This window comes from Electrophorus electricus, chromosome 4 (assembly GCF_013358815.1).
Source record: "Electrophorus electricus isolate fEleEle1 chromosome 4, fEleEle1.pri, whole genome shotgun sequence".
Lineage (NCBI taxonomy): Eukaryota > Metazoa > Chordata > Actinopteri > Gymnotiformes > Gymnotidae > Electrophorus > Electrophorus electricus.
The window spans coordinates 636,267-654,101 of NC_049538.1; the positions used below are offsets into that span (position 1 = coordinate 636,267).

At 40.4% G+C, this 17,835-nt stretch overlaps 1 protein-coding gene across 1 annotated transcript; it reads right to left on the minus strand.

The window, feature by feature from the left end:
- Nucleotides 1-292: 292 nt before the first annotated feature.
- Nucleotides 293-16,045, minus strand: LOC113587902 (tripartite motif-containing protein 16-like). The gene is made up of 8 exons (XM_035525274.1): nucleotides 15,966-16,045; nucleotides 15,361-15,475; nucleotides 13,555-14,149; nucleotides 8,912-9,007; nucleotides 8,471-8,704; nucleotides 8,123-8,273; nucleotides 6,823-6,882; nucleotides 293-1,691 (listed from the first exon to the last, which is right to left on the minus strand). The coding sequence occupies exons 3-8, from the start codon at nucleotides 14,143-14,145 to the stop codon at nucleotides 1,168-1,170; spliced, it is 1,656 nt and encodes a 551-aa protein (XP_035381167.1). The 5' UTR covers nucleotides 14,146-14,149; nucleotides 15,361-15,475; nucleotides 15,966-16,045; the 3' UTR covers nucleotides 293-1,167.
- Between the last annotated feature and the right edge of the window lie 1,790 nt (nucleotides 16,046-17,835).

A 17,835-nucleotide genomic window follows, 5' to 3' on the forward strand; every position in this document is an offset into this window, starting at 1 on the left:
GATCATGTTTACATTCGTGTTGCACAATATGTTTGTAAGCTGTGTTCGACATTGCCCGTGTTCACCTTGCCTGTTCCATGTGAGTGCCACTGTTTCCTTTATTTGTGCTGGTCTAATAAACATCTGTCTTTGTTGAGGCACTCTGCGTGTCCTGCTCTTCACCCTGCGGCACTCAGGCCATTACACCTTTGTAAAACCTTTTTGTAAAACCTTTTTTTTAAAAAGCTTTTCATTTTACATTTAAAAAGTAAATTGTACAACATTTCTGGCAATTTTCATTTCTACTTTTTTCTATTTAAAAGTATAAACATCTGCAAACATGCTGCTTCCAGAAATTCCACTGTTCTGATTAGGCTAAATGTTTCCATGGAATCATTTTAAGTAGTCAATCAGAATACATCTGATACATGAAAAACATTCAACTACTGCTTGTTACCACAAATATAATTTGATTGAACAACAACAAAAAAAATAGGTTAAAGTTGCCTTCACACAGTAGAAAAAAATCCTAACAAAAACCTTTTTGTAATAAGCTGAATATGCAGCATAATAAATATTTTAAAAGTTATTTTTGGTAACAAAAGACAATGCTGACCTTAAAAAAAAAACAACAACTTTAAAAGTTATCTATATTTACAAGAACTTGCAGCTGCCAAAGCTAAACTCTGTGAGTGCTGAGGCTCACATGGTGCTGTATTTGTTTTTCCTTGTCAGCATGCCCTTTTGTTTACCTCTCTGTTCCCACATGTTCCCTGCTTCACTTGCATCTCATTCTCTATCGTTGTGTCAGTATAAATACCCACTTTTAGTCTCATCCCTTGTCTGTTATTGTGGCCATGTTGTGCTTTTGTATTTGACCATCTGTGACTCCTTTTGTAACCCTAGTGACTGCCTTTGTAAATTTGTTTGTATGTTACGTATACATTCTTATGTGTAGAATTTTTGTCTTTTTCTTTCGAATCCAATAGACATGTTTTTGTTTAAGGATATTCCAAATTGTTCCTGCCTCCTGTCTTGCATCGTCCCAGAAACCAATATCTGTAATCCATCAATTAAAATATTGTGATCCACTGTATAAAAAGCCTAGACAGGTCTGTAAAAAGAGCAAGATAATAAAGGGAGCTTTCCAATCATTAAGTATTTTCAACTCAACTTCATCTTAATCTGTTAGGGATCACATATCTTCACAGTTGAACCCAGACCAAGCCAGAACCCAGCATAGAGGGGCTGAGTGAATGTAGTATGGACTGTGTGTAGGAGGGACATTGTGTCAGAGACTCTATAGAAGGACAGAGTTCCTGCACTGTGGTCCACATACACTCCTATTCTGGAGGATGGGGGGTCTAGGATTTTAGTCTTAATGTTGTTGTGCCAGAAACAGAGACTGGGAGATCTCTGCAGTCTCCAGGACTGAGCATTCATTCCAAACCTACACTCATAACTATCTCCTTTCCTGCTAATCCCTTTATATGAAACTGATATAGACACATGTCCCCTATTAGGCAACTCCACCTCCCAGTAACAGCGTCCACACACACTCTCCTTACTCAACACCTGACGCCAGTGGTCAAATCTCTCTGGATGATCAGAGTATGGCTGCACATTCTTATTCCATGTCACTACCCTGTTCTTCTCAATGATACTGAGGAAATTATGAGCTGTGTTGGGATCCAGAGTCAGCTGACAGAAATCTGAAACAAAGAGCATTTGAGGTTTTTATTTACAAATTCTATTAATGTTAAAAACATATTCAGTGCTTGTCCCCCTCCTCATTCATTGTAAAATGAACATTTGTATTGTTTTTTCATAGTTATAATGGCATATTCATTTTAAAACCAGCAGTACAAATATTTTTGTATGTGTGTGTGTCCATGTCTGTGTGTGTGAGAGAATGGGGGTGGGGGGGCGGTGTATGAGAGAGAATGGGCTGCATGATTATATATTTTATTACAGTAAATCTTTAGTCTTTGGCTCTGAGGGTAAAATCTGAACTGCTGCAGAAAAAGTGATGTGTGTGTCTAACAATCTGAGTGAGAGAAAATGGGGTGTGTGGTGTGGGGAAGAGAATGTGTGCATGCATGTTTGTGAGAGACGGGTGTGTGTGCGTGTGTATGAGAGAGTGGTTTGTGAAAGGAGATAGAGAGAGTCATGTTTAACTGGAGCTCTTAGGATTTTTTCAGGTACAAAAGTTTTAAAATGAGATAAACCAAAGTAAAACAACATAAACCAATGTAAATTAGTAAAGGGATAAAAAAAAAACAGCCCAACTTTCATGAAAGATGTCATGGTAGGCCAGTCATCCAGCAGGAGGGACACGCCCACTCCTACTCAGGACTGCACTACACACCTGCTCTGCTTACAATCACCTGATCACCTGTTCCTTATTTTCCCCTTTTATTTAAGCCCACAGGTACCTGAAGTCAGCGCTGCGCATTATCAGACTACAGAGCAATTACCGAGTATTTTAATTTCCTTTTTTGCTCTTCTTATTGTCAGGGACAATAAAAGCTACTTCCTTGAAGCCTCACCTCTCACTCCTTCTGCGCCGTCCACATCACAAAAGAAATGAGAACAAGACATTTTGACAAAATATCTTAAAAATACCAAGCTGAAGAAACCAACCTAAAAGCTGCACAGCAGCTAACAGATGTAAAACATTATCTATTTCCTTACAGCTATGGACAAAGGTAAGGATAAAGCCAAGGAAAAAAAAATTACTTGAAACCTATAAAGATAATCACATTCAAGCCTTCTTTCAGGGAATATTGAGGTAAGAACCTCAACTCTACAGAAATTTGAATAACTTTTAGCACATTATTCGTCCAAAAAGTTGCTCCTGTGTTATTGTAGCTAGTAACTGAGTGAGCCATGGCTACCCAGCAGAGCTAAAAGCTACATAGGCGAAGAAATATATGCATCACAAAATCACATCACATACAATCACAATCACATACAATCACAAAATATTAAAAGAAAACCCAGAGATCCTTGCAGCAGATTCTAGTACAACAGGAAAGAAAAACCAGCATCACCAATCTCTTGTTATAAACAGGATACACTGAAGTCTGGCACAGAGCTATTTGTGCTGACTACAAACGACAGAAAAAGAGGGGCATATGTAATGGAAGACAGATAGTCATTGAAAATGAAGATGAGAATAACACCATTCTAACTGTGAATGTTTGTCACAACGGCACCATCATGTTTGAAGGAAGTAAGGCCAGCATCTGCACTGTTCAGGAAAACTTTAACATTATCAGGAAAACACCTCACAGCCCAGCACAACACAGAACAGACCAGCACAACACAGGACAGATCAGCACTACACTGACAACTGGAAAGCACGGTATCCCAGCTAAGAGAAAGCCTTACTCTCCAGGAAGTTGAGATAATAGAACTCAAACATCTTTTTGACCTAGCACTATGATCACCCTGAGAGAGGCTTAAAGACAAAAAGCCAACCGGCAGAGGAACACTCCATCAACTCTAAACCACAGACCACCCACACTGAGCCCCATCCAGTCCATCCAGAGCACTGTCCAATCTGAGCCCTGCCACACCCAGCACAGTGCCCACTAGGCTCAGCCAGAACCACACCACACCTCCATTAAGACACATCCCACCAGTTCTGAGCCCAGCCCAGCCCAGCCCAGCCTAAATGTGAGACCTGCCCACCTCAGAAAATGCCCCACCCAGCTCAGTCTGAACTACACCCTTCACACGCCGAGCCAGATAAAAAACCTAATACAATTTTTCCTACAGATGCAGACATAGCGATGTTATTTGATTCTTAAATAAATTCTAAAATGAGGAACAGCTATTCTCAGGATCCAAATTTGCCAAAGTTTGGTGTCCTTAAACTAGGGGTTCCCCCCAGATTCTTACACATGCCATCTCAGGTAATCCAAGCCACCTCAATATCCACACAGGCACCAATGAGGGCAAAGCAAGAGAGAGTAGCAGAATGTCTAAGAAGCACACACTAGCACAGACCAACACAGAGACCCTCCCCTCCTCCAAAATCACCATCTCTACTAGAGATGAGACTTCCAGCTACAATCCACAGAAGAGACTTCCAGCTACAATCCACAAGATAAATGCAGAAATCTCCCACAGATGCACACTGATGGCTAATGTGCTCCTTGCACACCACTCCAAGCTCAGCATCCACAACCTTCATGATCATGTCCACCTGCACAAGAACCCTGAGCATCTTTGCAAAAATCTAAGCACAAACAGTCCACAGTAAAGTACACCTGCCATCAACACCCACCCTTAACAGGCAGCCCAAACAGCAGACCTATGCCTGTAGTACAAACTTTACCCTCCACAAACACTACAGAGATGGGAGAGATCAAGCAGAGGCTCAGGTCACAATTCATTAATCAAGAAATAAATGCCCTACATTATTCAACACTTCTATCAATGAATTAGCCACCATTTATAACGCTCTGCAGCACCTGGTCTCACTCTACATGACTCAGAAACCACATTTCTGCTCTATGCAGATGGACTGGTTCTGCTGTCACCCACAGAGCAGGAGATACAACAGAACCTGGACCTGCTGGAGCAGTACTGACAGACCTGGACCTGCTGCATCAGTTCTGACAGACCTGGACCCTGACAGTGAACCTGAAAAAGACCAAAACCATAATTTTCCAAAAAAGAGCCAGATCTCAGGGAAACAGACCACACTTCACATTAGGGACACAAACACTAGACATCTGTATAAATTACAAATACAGAGGATTGAAAATTAGTTCATCTGGAACCTTCAGTCCAACAGTCAGTCAATGAACTGAGAGAGAAAGTACTCAGGGCATTCTATGCAGTCAAACATTAAATTCACATTCAAATACCAATTTAAATTTGGCCAAAAATATTCCAGTCTATCATAGAACCAACTCTGCTGTGTGGTTGTGAAGTGTAGGGGCCACTCTCAAATCAAAATTATGAACAATGGAATAAACACCCAGCTGAAATTCTGTATTCTTAACTCTGTAAAAATATCCTGAAAGTGCACAGGAAAACAACAAATAATGCATGTAAAGCTATTTTACACTATTACTCAAAATTCAAAAAAAGGATTATTAAATACTGGCTACACTTAAAAAAAAAAAACAGTGACCCCCACTCCTACCAATGCCAAGAGCTGTGCAGAGAAAATAGTCCCCTCACACATCTGGTCCTGACACTGAGCTCATTAGCAAACACTAACAATGTTCCACATCAGGACCAGTCTTGTAAGGGCTGGCACCAGGCCGAGGCCCCCTCTGGCCACCAGTACGGTACTAATCAGGCTTGATGTCCAACAGCTGGGCTAGATCTATAAAAGCCCAGTGACCCAGTCATTCAGTGCTGGGTCTTTGCTAAAGTTTTGAGCCAAGTGCCTAGCTTCAGGTATTGAGGTCTGTGAGCCCTTGTGCTACATCTCATTTCTTATCTGTGAGGGTGTTTGTGTTTTTACATGTCTCCTCCCTTCTCCAGTTTTTCCCTCTTGAGTCTGTCTCTCTCCAGAGGCTCCCCTTAGCCATTAAAGTTCTGCCCTGTTTTCAGGTTTTGTTTGGGAAGTTTTAGTTTAGTTTTCCCCAGTGCATCGGGGTTGCTATTCTTTCCGTGACGTCCTTTGTTCTCCCTTTTTCCACACTCGGCGTGGTGTTAAATTTTTTCCTCTGTTTTACCTGTTCCAAGATCTAACTGTTCTGCACACAGGCCCACCATCATTAGAGTGTGGTAGCTCACCCAGTAGGCTGTCTGTGTCATCACCTAGCTGACCTGGATTTGAATCCACCTTGCAAGTCTGTTATAATAGTTTATAACACTTCAAAAACAAAAATAGATCACCCACACAAAATGCAGTGCTGTCTGGCCCTCAAACATCAGTACACTGTAGCAGATTATCTGTTCACAGTGTACTGATATTAAACACAAAACCATGTTGACAAAGTACAAACTTGGTGAACACAGCCTGGCCATTCAAACTGGTCAATATAAGAAATCATGGCTGCGCAGAGCAGAGACTTTGCTAGCAATGTAACAAAGACACTGTAGAGACAGAGCTGAACTTCCTCACTGAATGTAAAACATTTTATCAAATTACTTCACACAATTTGAGATGATCCACCCCAATTTTAAGTGTCTAACACTGACAAACTGCCCATCACAGAAAAGAAAAAAGCAGCACTTTAGCTGGGTGATATATCTCTGCCTGCTATAATAAAAGGAACAGTGAGCTCACCCAAGCACACACACACACAATATATAGCCCAGTTTATAAACAGCTTTATGTATTTATGTAATTATTTATTTTTTCCCCTTCTTTATTATTGTAATTCATTTATTTTCCTTTCTTTTCACTTCTCCCCTTTCATTTCTTCCAATTATTATTTCATAACAATTGCATTCCCCCCCCCCCCCCCCCCCCCAAGTTCTTTATTATAACAGAATTCCTTTTCTTTTTTTTAAATTGCAGCTTCATTTTTGCTGTTTATTGTAATAATGCTTTGGCAATAGTGTTACTGCATATGGTTACGCCAATAAACCGTACTGAATTTAATTGAAAATTGAAAGAGTGAAGTGTGTTCGCACATGTGTGTGAGAGTGGTGTATGTGTGTGCCCAAGTCTATGTGAGAGAAAAAGTGGTGTGTGTGTGAGCGAGAGAGAAATAGAGGATGGAGAGATGGTTGTGAGACAGTTGGGTGTGTGAGTGAGAGAGAGAGGGAGGGAGTGTGTGTGGGGTGAGTTTCTATGCATGTGAGAGTAAAAGAGAGGAGTATGTGTACATATGTGAGAAAATGTGTATGTACGCGCACATGCGTTACATTTCAGGAAATCTTCTCTTGTCTTTGGCTCTGAGGATAAAATAATCTGCACTGCTGCAGCTGTGGAGAAACAGAATCAAAAGGATCCAACAGAGTGAATAAATGAGACCCAAATGATCCATCCAGAAAGACAAAAAGTGATCATAATAAATGTGGGATTATATGTGGATTATGTGTTTATGAAGAAAACATTCTCTAATCTTTCTGGTAATTATGGACTTTGGGGAAGATCAGACATGTCGGTCTCTCTGTCTTTTGTCATGTTCTTTTTCTCACTATACATCTCTCATACTTGCCTTCTTACATTTTCTATTGCGCTCGCTCTCTCTCTCTCTCTCTCTCTCTCTCTCTCTCAGTCACACACACACACACACATACACACATTGTGCATCAAATCTTGGTTTTGGTACAATAAATATGTTAAAACTACACTCAAAACAGGATTTAATTCAAGCACATTTGTCTGTTTCCAAGTAATGGTAAGACTCATAGGAATCACTTTCTAAAGGGATTCTTAGTTACCATAGTAACTATGCAGGAACAAGTTATGGAGGAATACAGAAACTACTGGAAACAAGTGACTGAACATAAGGAGCAATTATTTGTTCCTCTAGTAGTTTCATCAAATAAAGTAAACTTATACAACAATGCATCTTTTGTTGCCATAGTAATTATGCAGAGGTAAATCATCAACTATAGTTATCTAATCTCAACTCTGTCTCTCTCTCTCTCTCTCTCTCTCTCTCTCTCTCTCTCTCTCTCTCTATGAATAACGGAGGTGCCCAAGGTGGAGCTGGAAAACTAATCTTGACCAAAAACTAAAAGATTACCCAACTAAAAATAGGGAGCTGGTTAAGTAAATAGGAAAGGGAAGCCACAGAAATCCCAAGAATGGGGGATAACTCAGACAAGGGACTGAGGAACTCAAGCGTTTTAGGAGCAGAAGCAGTTATTGAGGTCTCAGTCTGAAACACAAGCCTTATCAATCTTCAAACATGACCAAAGTCTGAACACCAGGAAGGGTGTGAGCTGATCTTAAGTAGGCAGGAGGACAGGTGTCACTGATTGGCCCTGACTACCTCAGATCTACCCTCTGGTGGCCAAAGGTGGCCTAGGGTCTAGCAGCTGGCCCTACCCTGGGCTGGACACTTACAGTATGTGGGTAACTATGTGAAAGTTATTTCCAAAGGCACATAAAATCCTTTCTATGTAGTTTAGGAAATCTTACAGCTTGCTTTACCCTGTCACTGAGTAAGTAGAGAATTCCATTATTATGTTTCACAGGAGGTCAACTCCTTACCATGTGGAGAGATTTTGTTAAATTCCTCCCTACAAAATCGATCTTTCAGATCAGAGAGAGGTTTTGTCACTCCATCAAATGAGAGATGTTGATTAACAGAAATCACGGGTGACTCCTCAGATCCAGAATAGACGCAGAGAGACTGGAATCTCTACAAAGAGAAGAAAACATAATGAAGAAGGATAAAGGTGTTCAAGAGTAATAAATGATCTCACACCAAATTAAACCAAACATTTGTTATTAGACAGACAGTTATATTTATGGTGGTCTTAATGAGCTTTTGGGAACACACATTATAAAAACTTGATAAGGAGCAGGTTCCTCTGTAGTTGAGACAGAGTTTGTTACCTGGAGAAAATGGACGTGATCCTCTGTGTGGGAGAGCTGCTCCAGCTCAGTGTTTCTCCTCTTAAGATCAGCAATCTCCTGCTCCAGTTGATCCAGGAGTCCTTTAGCTTGACTCAGTTCAATCTTCTCCTGATCTCTTATCAGCTCTTTTACTTCACAGCACTTTTTTTCAATGGAGTGGATCAGCTCAGTAAAGATTCTCTCAATGTCCTCCACTGCTGCCTGTGCAGAGTACTGTTAGGAGACATACAGACAAGATGGAGGTCCATTTAAAGCTGATCATTCACTCCCTCACTGTAACCCTGGATGACTTATAGTGCACATTGTGGTTGTATAGGATCCCAAAGTGTGTCAACACTGTTCTCCTCACTGGCTGACTGGAGGAGAGGCCTGCCTGAGCTCTGAAATAGCTGCTCCAGCAGATCTCTGCTCAGTACTCACCTTAAGAGTGTCTACAGCCTGCTTCAGCTCCTGGACCTTCTTCTCTTTCTCCTGGATTCTCTGCTGGAATTTCCTCTGCACCTTCTTTAGATCAATCTGTTGATTAATATATTATATTATGTTTATGCATTATAGATGTTATAACCTTTTTTTTTAGATATACTTTTCCACAAAACTAAATACAAAATATAAAAATAAAGACTTCAAAACACTGCAAAATGTTTGCAGATTAAACCTCTTCATTTAACATCATCTCTTCAATGGAATTTGTGCATCAAAATGACACAAACCATTTATGATTAGATCTGTGTAAGAACCAACTATATACTCAAATGACAAGACTACCTTGTTTAGTAGGAGACGGGGGGTTAAGAAAGTGTTTTAAACAGTGTTAGACAATGTTTTGAAACAAGTAGTTTGGTGATTTGTTTGTTTAGGTCTGTGACACACCTGAAAGTAAAACCATTGCACAGCACAAAGTTTTAAATAATACATTATGAGATTATATATTATAATATTTACCCTTTGTCAAATTTGCCCCTCCCTGGCATCATGGTTCCCATGGCAATGCTACTTGTTTGTTTACTTCCTAGTCTTGTTTCCTTGTGCTTCCTTGTTTTGGTTTCTTTTGGTTCTGCCCCCTTGTTAGTATATCTGCCTGTTATTGTAATCACCTATATCTTGTTAGTCCTCATTTGTCCCTGTATATAATCCCCATGTATTCAGTTTGTCTTTCTGAAGTCTTTTCTTATTGTATTGCATTTCTGAGCCGATGATTATTGTGCATGTTTCTCCTAGTTATTTGGATTTCTGCATAAGTCCTTGGATTACTCTCTTTGCCTGTTCCCTGTCTGTTTTAGTTTGCCTCACTGACTGATTTTGGATTACGACCTTTGCTAGTATATTGGATTACATTTCTGGACTACCCCTGTACTCTAATAAATTGCATCCACCATCATACTGCATTTGACAGGTAATTATACCCAACATCACAAAGAATGCAGTCTAGAGATTTAGTGGATATTACCAAGGAAGTGTGCAAATTTCTCATGTTTCCTAATGGGACTACAGTGGAGAGACGTCTTCCGAAATTGGCAGCACATCAGCTAATGGACACTATTAAGCTCTGAATCTTCACAAATGCAGTTCATGTTAAGCTCTTCTGTTGTCTTGGAGAGGAAGTTAACAGAATCCGTGACTTCAGGACAGTCCCTCCTCTAAACATTAGTTAGCAGCTCTGCTAGTGTCTTGTCATACCACTGTTGCTTAAAGAAATATTTATCTTGCCATCCAGCTAGCCTTCCATCCACATCCACCACTGGTCATAAAGGTTCACTCATTCTTCATTCACTATTCACCAGTGTTTACTCTATAACTAGTTAACTCACTGGAAATTAGAATGAGATTGTAGGTTACATATTGCTCTTTTGCTGAAATGCAGGGTGATTTTAATACATCTAGCTAACTATAATGATACTAATGGTAGAGAGAATGTGTGCAGGAGAGAGAAAATCCATGCACATCATGATATACTTTAATACACATACAACTACTAGATAGGTAAATAATATTTCTATCATTAGAACACAAACAGGAGCCTGAACCAATAACCAATACCTGTCAGCCCCCTTCGATTTTGGGTCAAGTTGTCTACCTCTCATTCCAGCTAGCCAGAACTTTGTTTTACACATAACGTTATTATTAAAAACCATCGTCATGTTTTTCAAATGGGATTGCAATATTACCGTAAGTGTGCTGAATTGCTTTGAGTAATTTATCATGGAGTTACACCATTACATTGCTTACATTGGCTAACTTTGCTGCTTCCCACACATTATGTATATTGGCCAGGTGTCTGCAATCATCTGTGCTTAATTTAATCTGTAGCCAAAATATTTCTGTACTGTTGACTTTTTTTTGATGGAGGGAAAGGTTCTGGGGTCACACCACCTACTGCTGTGCTCTGGTGTTTCCATCTCTTTCACGTCAATGAGGACATGTGATCAAACTGCCAAACAGCAGTGTGTGTGAGAGAGTGTTAAAGCAGGGCTGCTTTGTGTAAAACTAAGCCAGAGAGGTTTTTTAATGTAATGACTTTTGAAGTATCTAAAATAACATCTTTAATGTTGTGATATACTGTATTACTGTATGACCTCCAAACGATTCTGTGCCCCTTTTATATGTTTTATTATCTGTAGAATTATTCACACTCGAGATTTAACCATTGAAACCTAGAGAGCATCTTTATCGTGGATTGATTTGTACTTGTTCACTTTAACACTAGTTATCTGAAATTGTACACAGCACAATGATCATTCAGGGTTCAAATTGCAGTGGTCCAAGACATTCATTCCTATCCAGGTTTATTTCTCATTCAATTGGGTTCCATTTGAGCTTATCTAATACAGAACAAAATGTCAAAACAAATTTTAAAACACCTTTTAATTTGCAGGTTTATATTGTGTATTTGGATGCTGGAGGTTCATTTTTAGTCATGCTCTACATTTTCTGATTCACCAGGGTCTTGTCAAATAAAGTGAACAATTTTGAGCATATACATGAATTTACTCAAGAGCCACACAATATTTTCCACTAGGTGTCCTAGACATCTCCAAAGTGCCCAAAAACTTACTAAAAGACAAAATTAGCTTCATTATAGCTTCATTGCTATTAGGCTAAAATGTTATGCTGGGGAAAATACTGTAATACTGTAAATGCTGTAATACTGTAAATAAATAGTAAGCTTTCTCATTTATATTCACAATTTGTAGCAGGATTATGACTTTTTCCAGCACTGAATGAAAACATCCAGTAATTTGCAATACAAACATTGTAGTCCATGCTAGAAGCCACTGAACTATCTTTCAGGTTCCAGCTCATAACTGCACCTAAACAACTCTACATAAACTCCAGCTAAAATAAGCCTTTTCCTTTCCATGATGTCCAAAAGTATTGGTCAAATTATTCACTAAAAACAATATCCATGACTGCATCAGTTTCGCCAAACAGCGTCACACGCATGCCATGTAAACTTTCCACCAGTGTCCCACAGGGCTCAGTATTAGGCCATCTTGTCTTCTCTTTGTATACTCATTCTCTTGGTGATGTAATATCTTCTCATGGCTTCTCCTACCACTGCTATGCTCACAACACCCAATTAAGTCTTTCTTTCCCACCCTCCGACATGCAAGTTTCCAGACGTATCTCAGCTTGCTTGACTGACATTGCATCATGGATGAAAGCCCACCACTTGAAGCTCAACCCCAGTAAAACCTAGCTTCTGTACATCCTAGGAACTTCCAGCCCATAACATGACACAACCGCTTCCTGTTATGGTATCACCATCTAAAGCTGCTTGTAGCTTGGGCACAACTTTGGACAACCAGTTGTCATTTTCAACTCATGTTTCCACTCTGACCTGGTCTTGCACATTTTTCTTTGTAACCTACAAAGGATTTGGCCCTTTCTCTCACAGGAATCTGACCAAGTTCTTGTGCAGACTATTTAAATCTCAGTGCAAGACTACTGCAACTCACTACTTGCTGATCTTCCTGTAAGAGCCATCATACCTCTACAACTTGTGCAGAATGCAGCAGCATGACTAGTCTTCAATCTCCCAAAGTTCATACATGTCAATCCACTGCTACGTTCCCTTCATTGGCTTCCAGTAGCTGCCTGTATCAGATTTAAAACCTTGATGCATGCTATCAAAGCCAAAAATGGACCTCCATACATGGTGTCACAATGGTCAAAGCCTGATCCATACCTTGAATACTTCAAATCTCAAGTACATCTCAGCTTGAAACACCATGCTTCAAGCCTTATGGAAGACAAGCATCAAGACTATTTTCTGTCCTGGCTCCCAGATGGTGGAACGAACGTCCGCTGACTGTCTGGACAGCAGAGTCTCCTGCAGTCTTCAAACGTAGACTGAAGACCCTTTATTTGTGGAATATTTAAATGACCACTGATCCTGCACCTATGTTGAGTAACTGAAACTCTAGTACTTACTGTAGGGTAGTGTTTATTGCACTTATTATGTGTTTTGGACTTCTAGTCATCAGCATTGATCCCTGTTTATTGTACTTATTGTTGTCTGTTATAGAGCTCATGTGTTTTGCACTTCTAGGCATCAGCATGACAAATGACAAAGCACTTTTTTAAGTCGCTCTGGATAATGCAAAAGATATGCATCTGCCAAATGCAAAACATAAGCTTGAGGTTGTCAACAGGATCAAATGGCTAAGAAAATGTTTACTTAACTGTGACTCAATCTGATATTTTATCAACAATTTATTTTTGTAAAATTTAGAAGTTTAGGGTTGTTTTGTTTTTTGTTATATACATGCCTGTGTTAAATGTAAAATTATCAAATATTTCACCAGCAGTTTCTTTGAGCATGGAAATTTATTTTCAAAATTTTTGTCCTCACAAATCAGTTTTTTGGAATCATTTGAACTGTGTGCAGCAAATCCCTATTTTTAACAAATAGTTCAAAAGAAGCATTATTTTTGCTCTTGACTTGTTTGCATTGAAAGAACTTGAGGTGCCAAAGCAAAAGATGCAAATAATTTTTTTTTTCCAGATCAGACATACAGTTGACATACAGTATGAACTAAATGAAAAATATTTCTTGTTCTCACCTGTTTCTCATTTCTTTCTGCTACAGCAGGAACTGTATCATGTCCTTTGTGCTCATAAATCATGCACAAATAGCAGATGCAGTTTTGATCAGTACGACAGTAGATCTTGGTCACTTCATCATGCTGACAGCAGATCTTCTTTTGTAGGTGTGAGGAGGCTTTGATCAACATATGCTTTTTCAAGCCAGGAACTTCATAGTGAGGTTTGAGATGAGTTTCACAGAAGGAGGCCAGACACATCAGACAGGACTTGATCGCTTTGAGTTTTCTCCCAGTACAGAAATTACACTCCACATCTCCAGGTCCAGCATAACAGTGAGCAGGAGAAGCAGCTTGGAGTTCTATATTCTTCATTTTCTCCACCACTACAGCCAGCATGTTGTCTCTGCGTACAACAGGTCTTGAAGTGAAAGTCTCTCTGCAATGAGGGCAGCTGTAGATTCCTGTCTGATCATCCTGATCCCAGCAGGCATTAATACACAACATACAGAAACTGTGTCCACAGGAAATAGTCACTGGACCTTTCAGTAGATCCAGACAGACTGGACAGCTCAACTGGTCCTGACCTATTGAAATACTGGCCGCTTCCATTTTCCTGCACAGAGAATAATAATAATGTTAAATAATGCCAGTGTTTTTTTTTTTTATTATACAATTTTCCTTCTTTAGTTTTGCACTGGAGCTTTGTGGGTAATGTAGTTTTCTAATAAGGGAAGCTTATTCCCCCAGTTAGCATCGTACAACTATGTGCAGTTGTGTCTGAAAGGAGTGTGTGCAGAGTTTATTGATATGCAGTCAACAGAAACCAGTAACGTGTTTATACCAGCTGTGGGAGGTTTACACTGTTTCTGAATATCACTCTACTGTAATACCCACATATGGATTAATATGTTTACCCTGTGACTGAATATCACTCTATTGTAATACCTACATACAAATGAATAAGTTTACACTGTGACTGAATATTACTCTACTGTGATACCCACATTTGGAGTGAGGGGTGTAAACTGTGACTGAATATCACTGTACTGTGTACTGTAATACCTACATATGGAATGAGCGGTTTACCCAGTTACTGAATATCACTATACTGTAATACCCACATATGGAGTGAGGGGTTTACACTGAGCTTCAATATCACTCTACTGTAATACCCACATATGGAGTGAGTATGACCAAATATCACTGTAATATTATTACTATATTATTACTATATTACTGTAATTTGTACAAACTGAGGGATTGTGCTGTATCTGAAACAGTTTCTGAGGCATAAATAATAAATATTATTTACAGTCAAGTATAAATATCATCTGTCTATTTCATAGTAATTCAGTCTAGTGTTGGTTGTTCGAAGTGTGATATGTAAATAAATTAACTTTTAACATACAAACTAGCACACTGGCAGTCTGTTTTCTAAGATCTAACACAAGTTCTCATACAGACATAACTAAGTCTGTTTTATAAGATCTAAGACAGCATTCTCACACAGACATAAAATCTGGTTTATAAAATCTAACATAGCATTCACACACAGACATAACTAAGTCAATTTTACAAGATGTAAGAGCGTTTACATTCAGACATAATGAAGACTTTTATGGTGCAGGTAAAGGACATATTGGGACATACAGTCAAGCACAAAGAGACAGAGTGACACACTATGGATTAATCAGTAGGTGATGCAATATGGGTAAGAGCATTTCCCCATATTGCATTTGATTCTATTTCAGTAATTCAATCATTAATTCAGTAATTATTTCAGTTGTTCAGTAATTCTGTTCATGAATCGTTAGTTCCACTAACCTCTCCTCAGCAGACAAGTTTAGGCGTTTTCCTTCCACAGTGATATCATGGTCAGCACTGTCCTCTGCTGCTCTCTTGATTCCCTTTTCAGTCTATCATTGCTATATCATGCAATCTAGACCCATAATAAAAACAGAAAATATCATAAAGCACAGAACAGACACTATGTGCACACTGAAACAGGATATCATCCTCATGTTATGTTTGAGACCTGTTCATTACCAAGTAATGCCTGTTTGTCATTATAAATTATTATGAAATTATACATTTCATAATAATTATATCCATGGAAACCAAACAAATGATTGTGGTAGGAACCCCAAGAACGATTTAAGTTATAGTGGAGTAGTCCAGCACATTATCAGAGTGGAGCAGATAGAGTAAACTGTACACCAGAGCATTTAAGCTTTCTGAGGTATAAAAAAAATCATGGTTTATGAAGAAATGAAGGCACGGCATCAATTTTGCTAGGAACACATTACCAGTGTTAGATAAGGTACAGTTTATAGTTATGACAAACAGGCAGAACTACTCTAGTAAGTTAAAGTAACTAATAAAAAATACAACCACTGATCATAATTTAGCTTTGTGAAATGCAAAATCACCTGAATCAAGGCTGAGAGCAAGCACGCGTGTTCTTAGCGTTTAGAGAAGAGTTTCGTTTCACTTTCGTTTCATATGCCAGTGTTTTTCAGTGACCAACAGAGGGAGACAGAGTGCCAATCTGCATTTAAGCCTTGACAAATGATTTTCTTTAAACTCAAAAATCATACTATAATTCTTCATTTTAATATGTCTTTTGCTGTATTATTTCTGTATTATGCTGTATAAGCTTTATCTAGATGTATGGCCTGTTCTATGTACAACAGTGTAACTGATTATTCTAGACAAGGTGGATATTTCATTTCACTGTGGGGGTGGAGGTGGGGGTGAAACTCAATATGGAGCCGGTGAGGTCGGCTGCCGTCACGACCGCTCCGTCCACACCTGGCACTTTTTTCACTCTTTTTGCTATCTTTTTCGCTCTTTCGCTCTTCCCGCTACCCCTGATTTCTCCGCAGCCCTTCTTTCTACACCATGATGCATATCTCGTATTCGCTTAATATACATAGCACTCACCTCAAGCCGTCTCTAACCCTGGACCTAAGATGGCCGACGGAGATCCTGAGGGAAAACAAAGGATGCGACGCGAGGAAAAGGCCTCGAGGGAAACGAGCCGGCGTCAGGAACAGGCTGAGGGCTCGGGTACACCGAGCTCCCTTACCCAGCATCCTGCTAGCCAATGTCCAGTCTCTGGCCAACAAGCTCGACGACCTCCGGGCCAGGATAAAGTTCCAGAGGGACATTCGGGACTGCAATCTCCTCTGCTTCACCGAGTTGTGGCTGAACCCAGCGGTACCAAACCACGCCATCCGGCCGGCCAAGTTCTTCTCGGTTCATCGTATGGACAGGACAGCAGATTCGGGGAAGTTGAGAGGCGGTGGAGTGTGTGTGATGGTAAACAACAGCTGGTGCAACAATGCCAATGTTGTTACTCTCGCCCGCTCCTGCTCACCCAACCTGGTGCTGCTCGCCCTCAAGCTTCGTCCTTTCTACATTCCCTGGGAGTTCACTTCGGTCATCATCAACACCGTGTACATCCCACCTCAGGCCAACATGGACACTGCACTGTGTGAACTTCATGAGGCTCTCACACAGTTTCAGGCACAACACCGGGACGCTGCACTTATTGTGGTTGGGGATTTCAACAGTGCTAACCTCAAGCGTGCAGTGCCCAACCTTTACCAGCACGTAACCTTCCCCACAAGGGGAAATAGGACACTAGACCACTGCTAGACCCCATACAAGGAAAGCTACAAGGCACTAGCTCATCCATAAGTCGGACCACGCCGCCATCTTCCTCCTACCAAAATATAAACAATGGCTGAAATGGGAAGCTCCGGTTCAGAGGGAGGTTGCGCGCTGGACAGACCAATCAGTGGCCGCTCTACAGGATGCTCTGGATGACGCAGACTGGGACATGTTCCGGCGCAGCACTGATGATGTCAGCGAGTTTACGGAGGCAGTAGTAGATTTTATTGGGAAACTGGTGGACGACACGATTCCAAGAATTACCATCAAGAAGTTTCCCAACCAGAAGCCTTGGGTGGACAAAACTATCCGCGAGGCTCTGAACTCTCGCGCTGCTGCCTACAACGCAGGGATCATCAGCAGGAACATGGATGAGTACAAGTGTGCGGCATACGGAGTGCGCAGGGCAGTGAGGGAGGCGAACTGGCGCTACGGGAGGAAACTAGAGTCACAGTTCCAGCAGAGTGGCTCTAGATCCCTGTGGCAGGGGCTACGGACGATCATGAACTACAGGAGCCCACCCTCCGGACTGATGAGCGCGGATGAGTCTCTGGTGAACGAGCTGAATACATTCTTCGCTCGCTTCGAGGCTACATCTAGCAGTGCTAATGCTAGTCGCGCTAA

Excerpts from the sequence above, each read along its gene's own strand:
- LOC113587902 (XM_035525274.1), bottom strand. The coding sequence starts at position 14,145 with ATGGAAGCGGCCAGTATTTCAATAGGTCAGGACCAGTTGAGCTGTCCA. Across the intron at positions 9,008-13,554 it reads CAGAAAGAAATGAGAAACAG|ATTGATCTAAAGAAGGTGCA; the intron begins GTGAGAACAAGA and ends ATTAATCAACAG. Across the intron at positions 6,883-8,122 it reads TAACAAAATCTCTCCACATG|CTGCAGCAGTGCAGATTATT; the intron begins GTAAGGAGTTGA and ends GTTTCTCCACAG.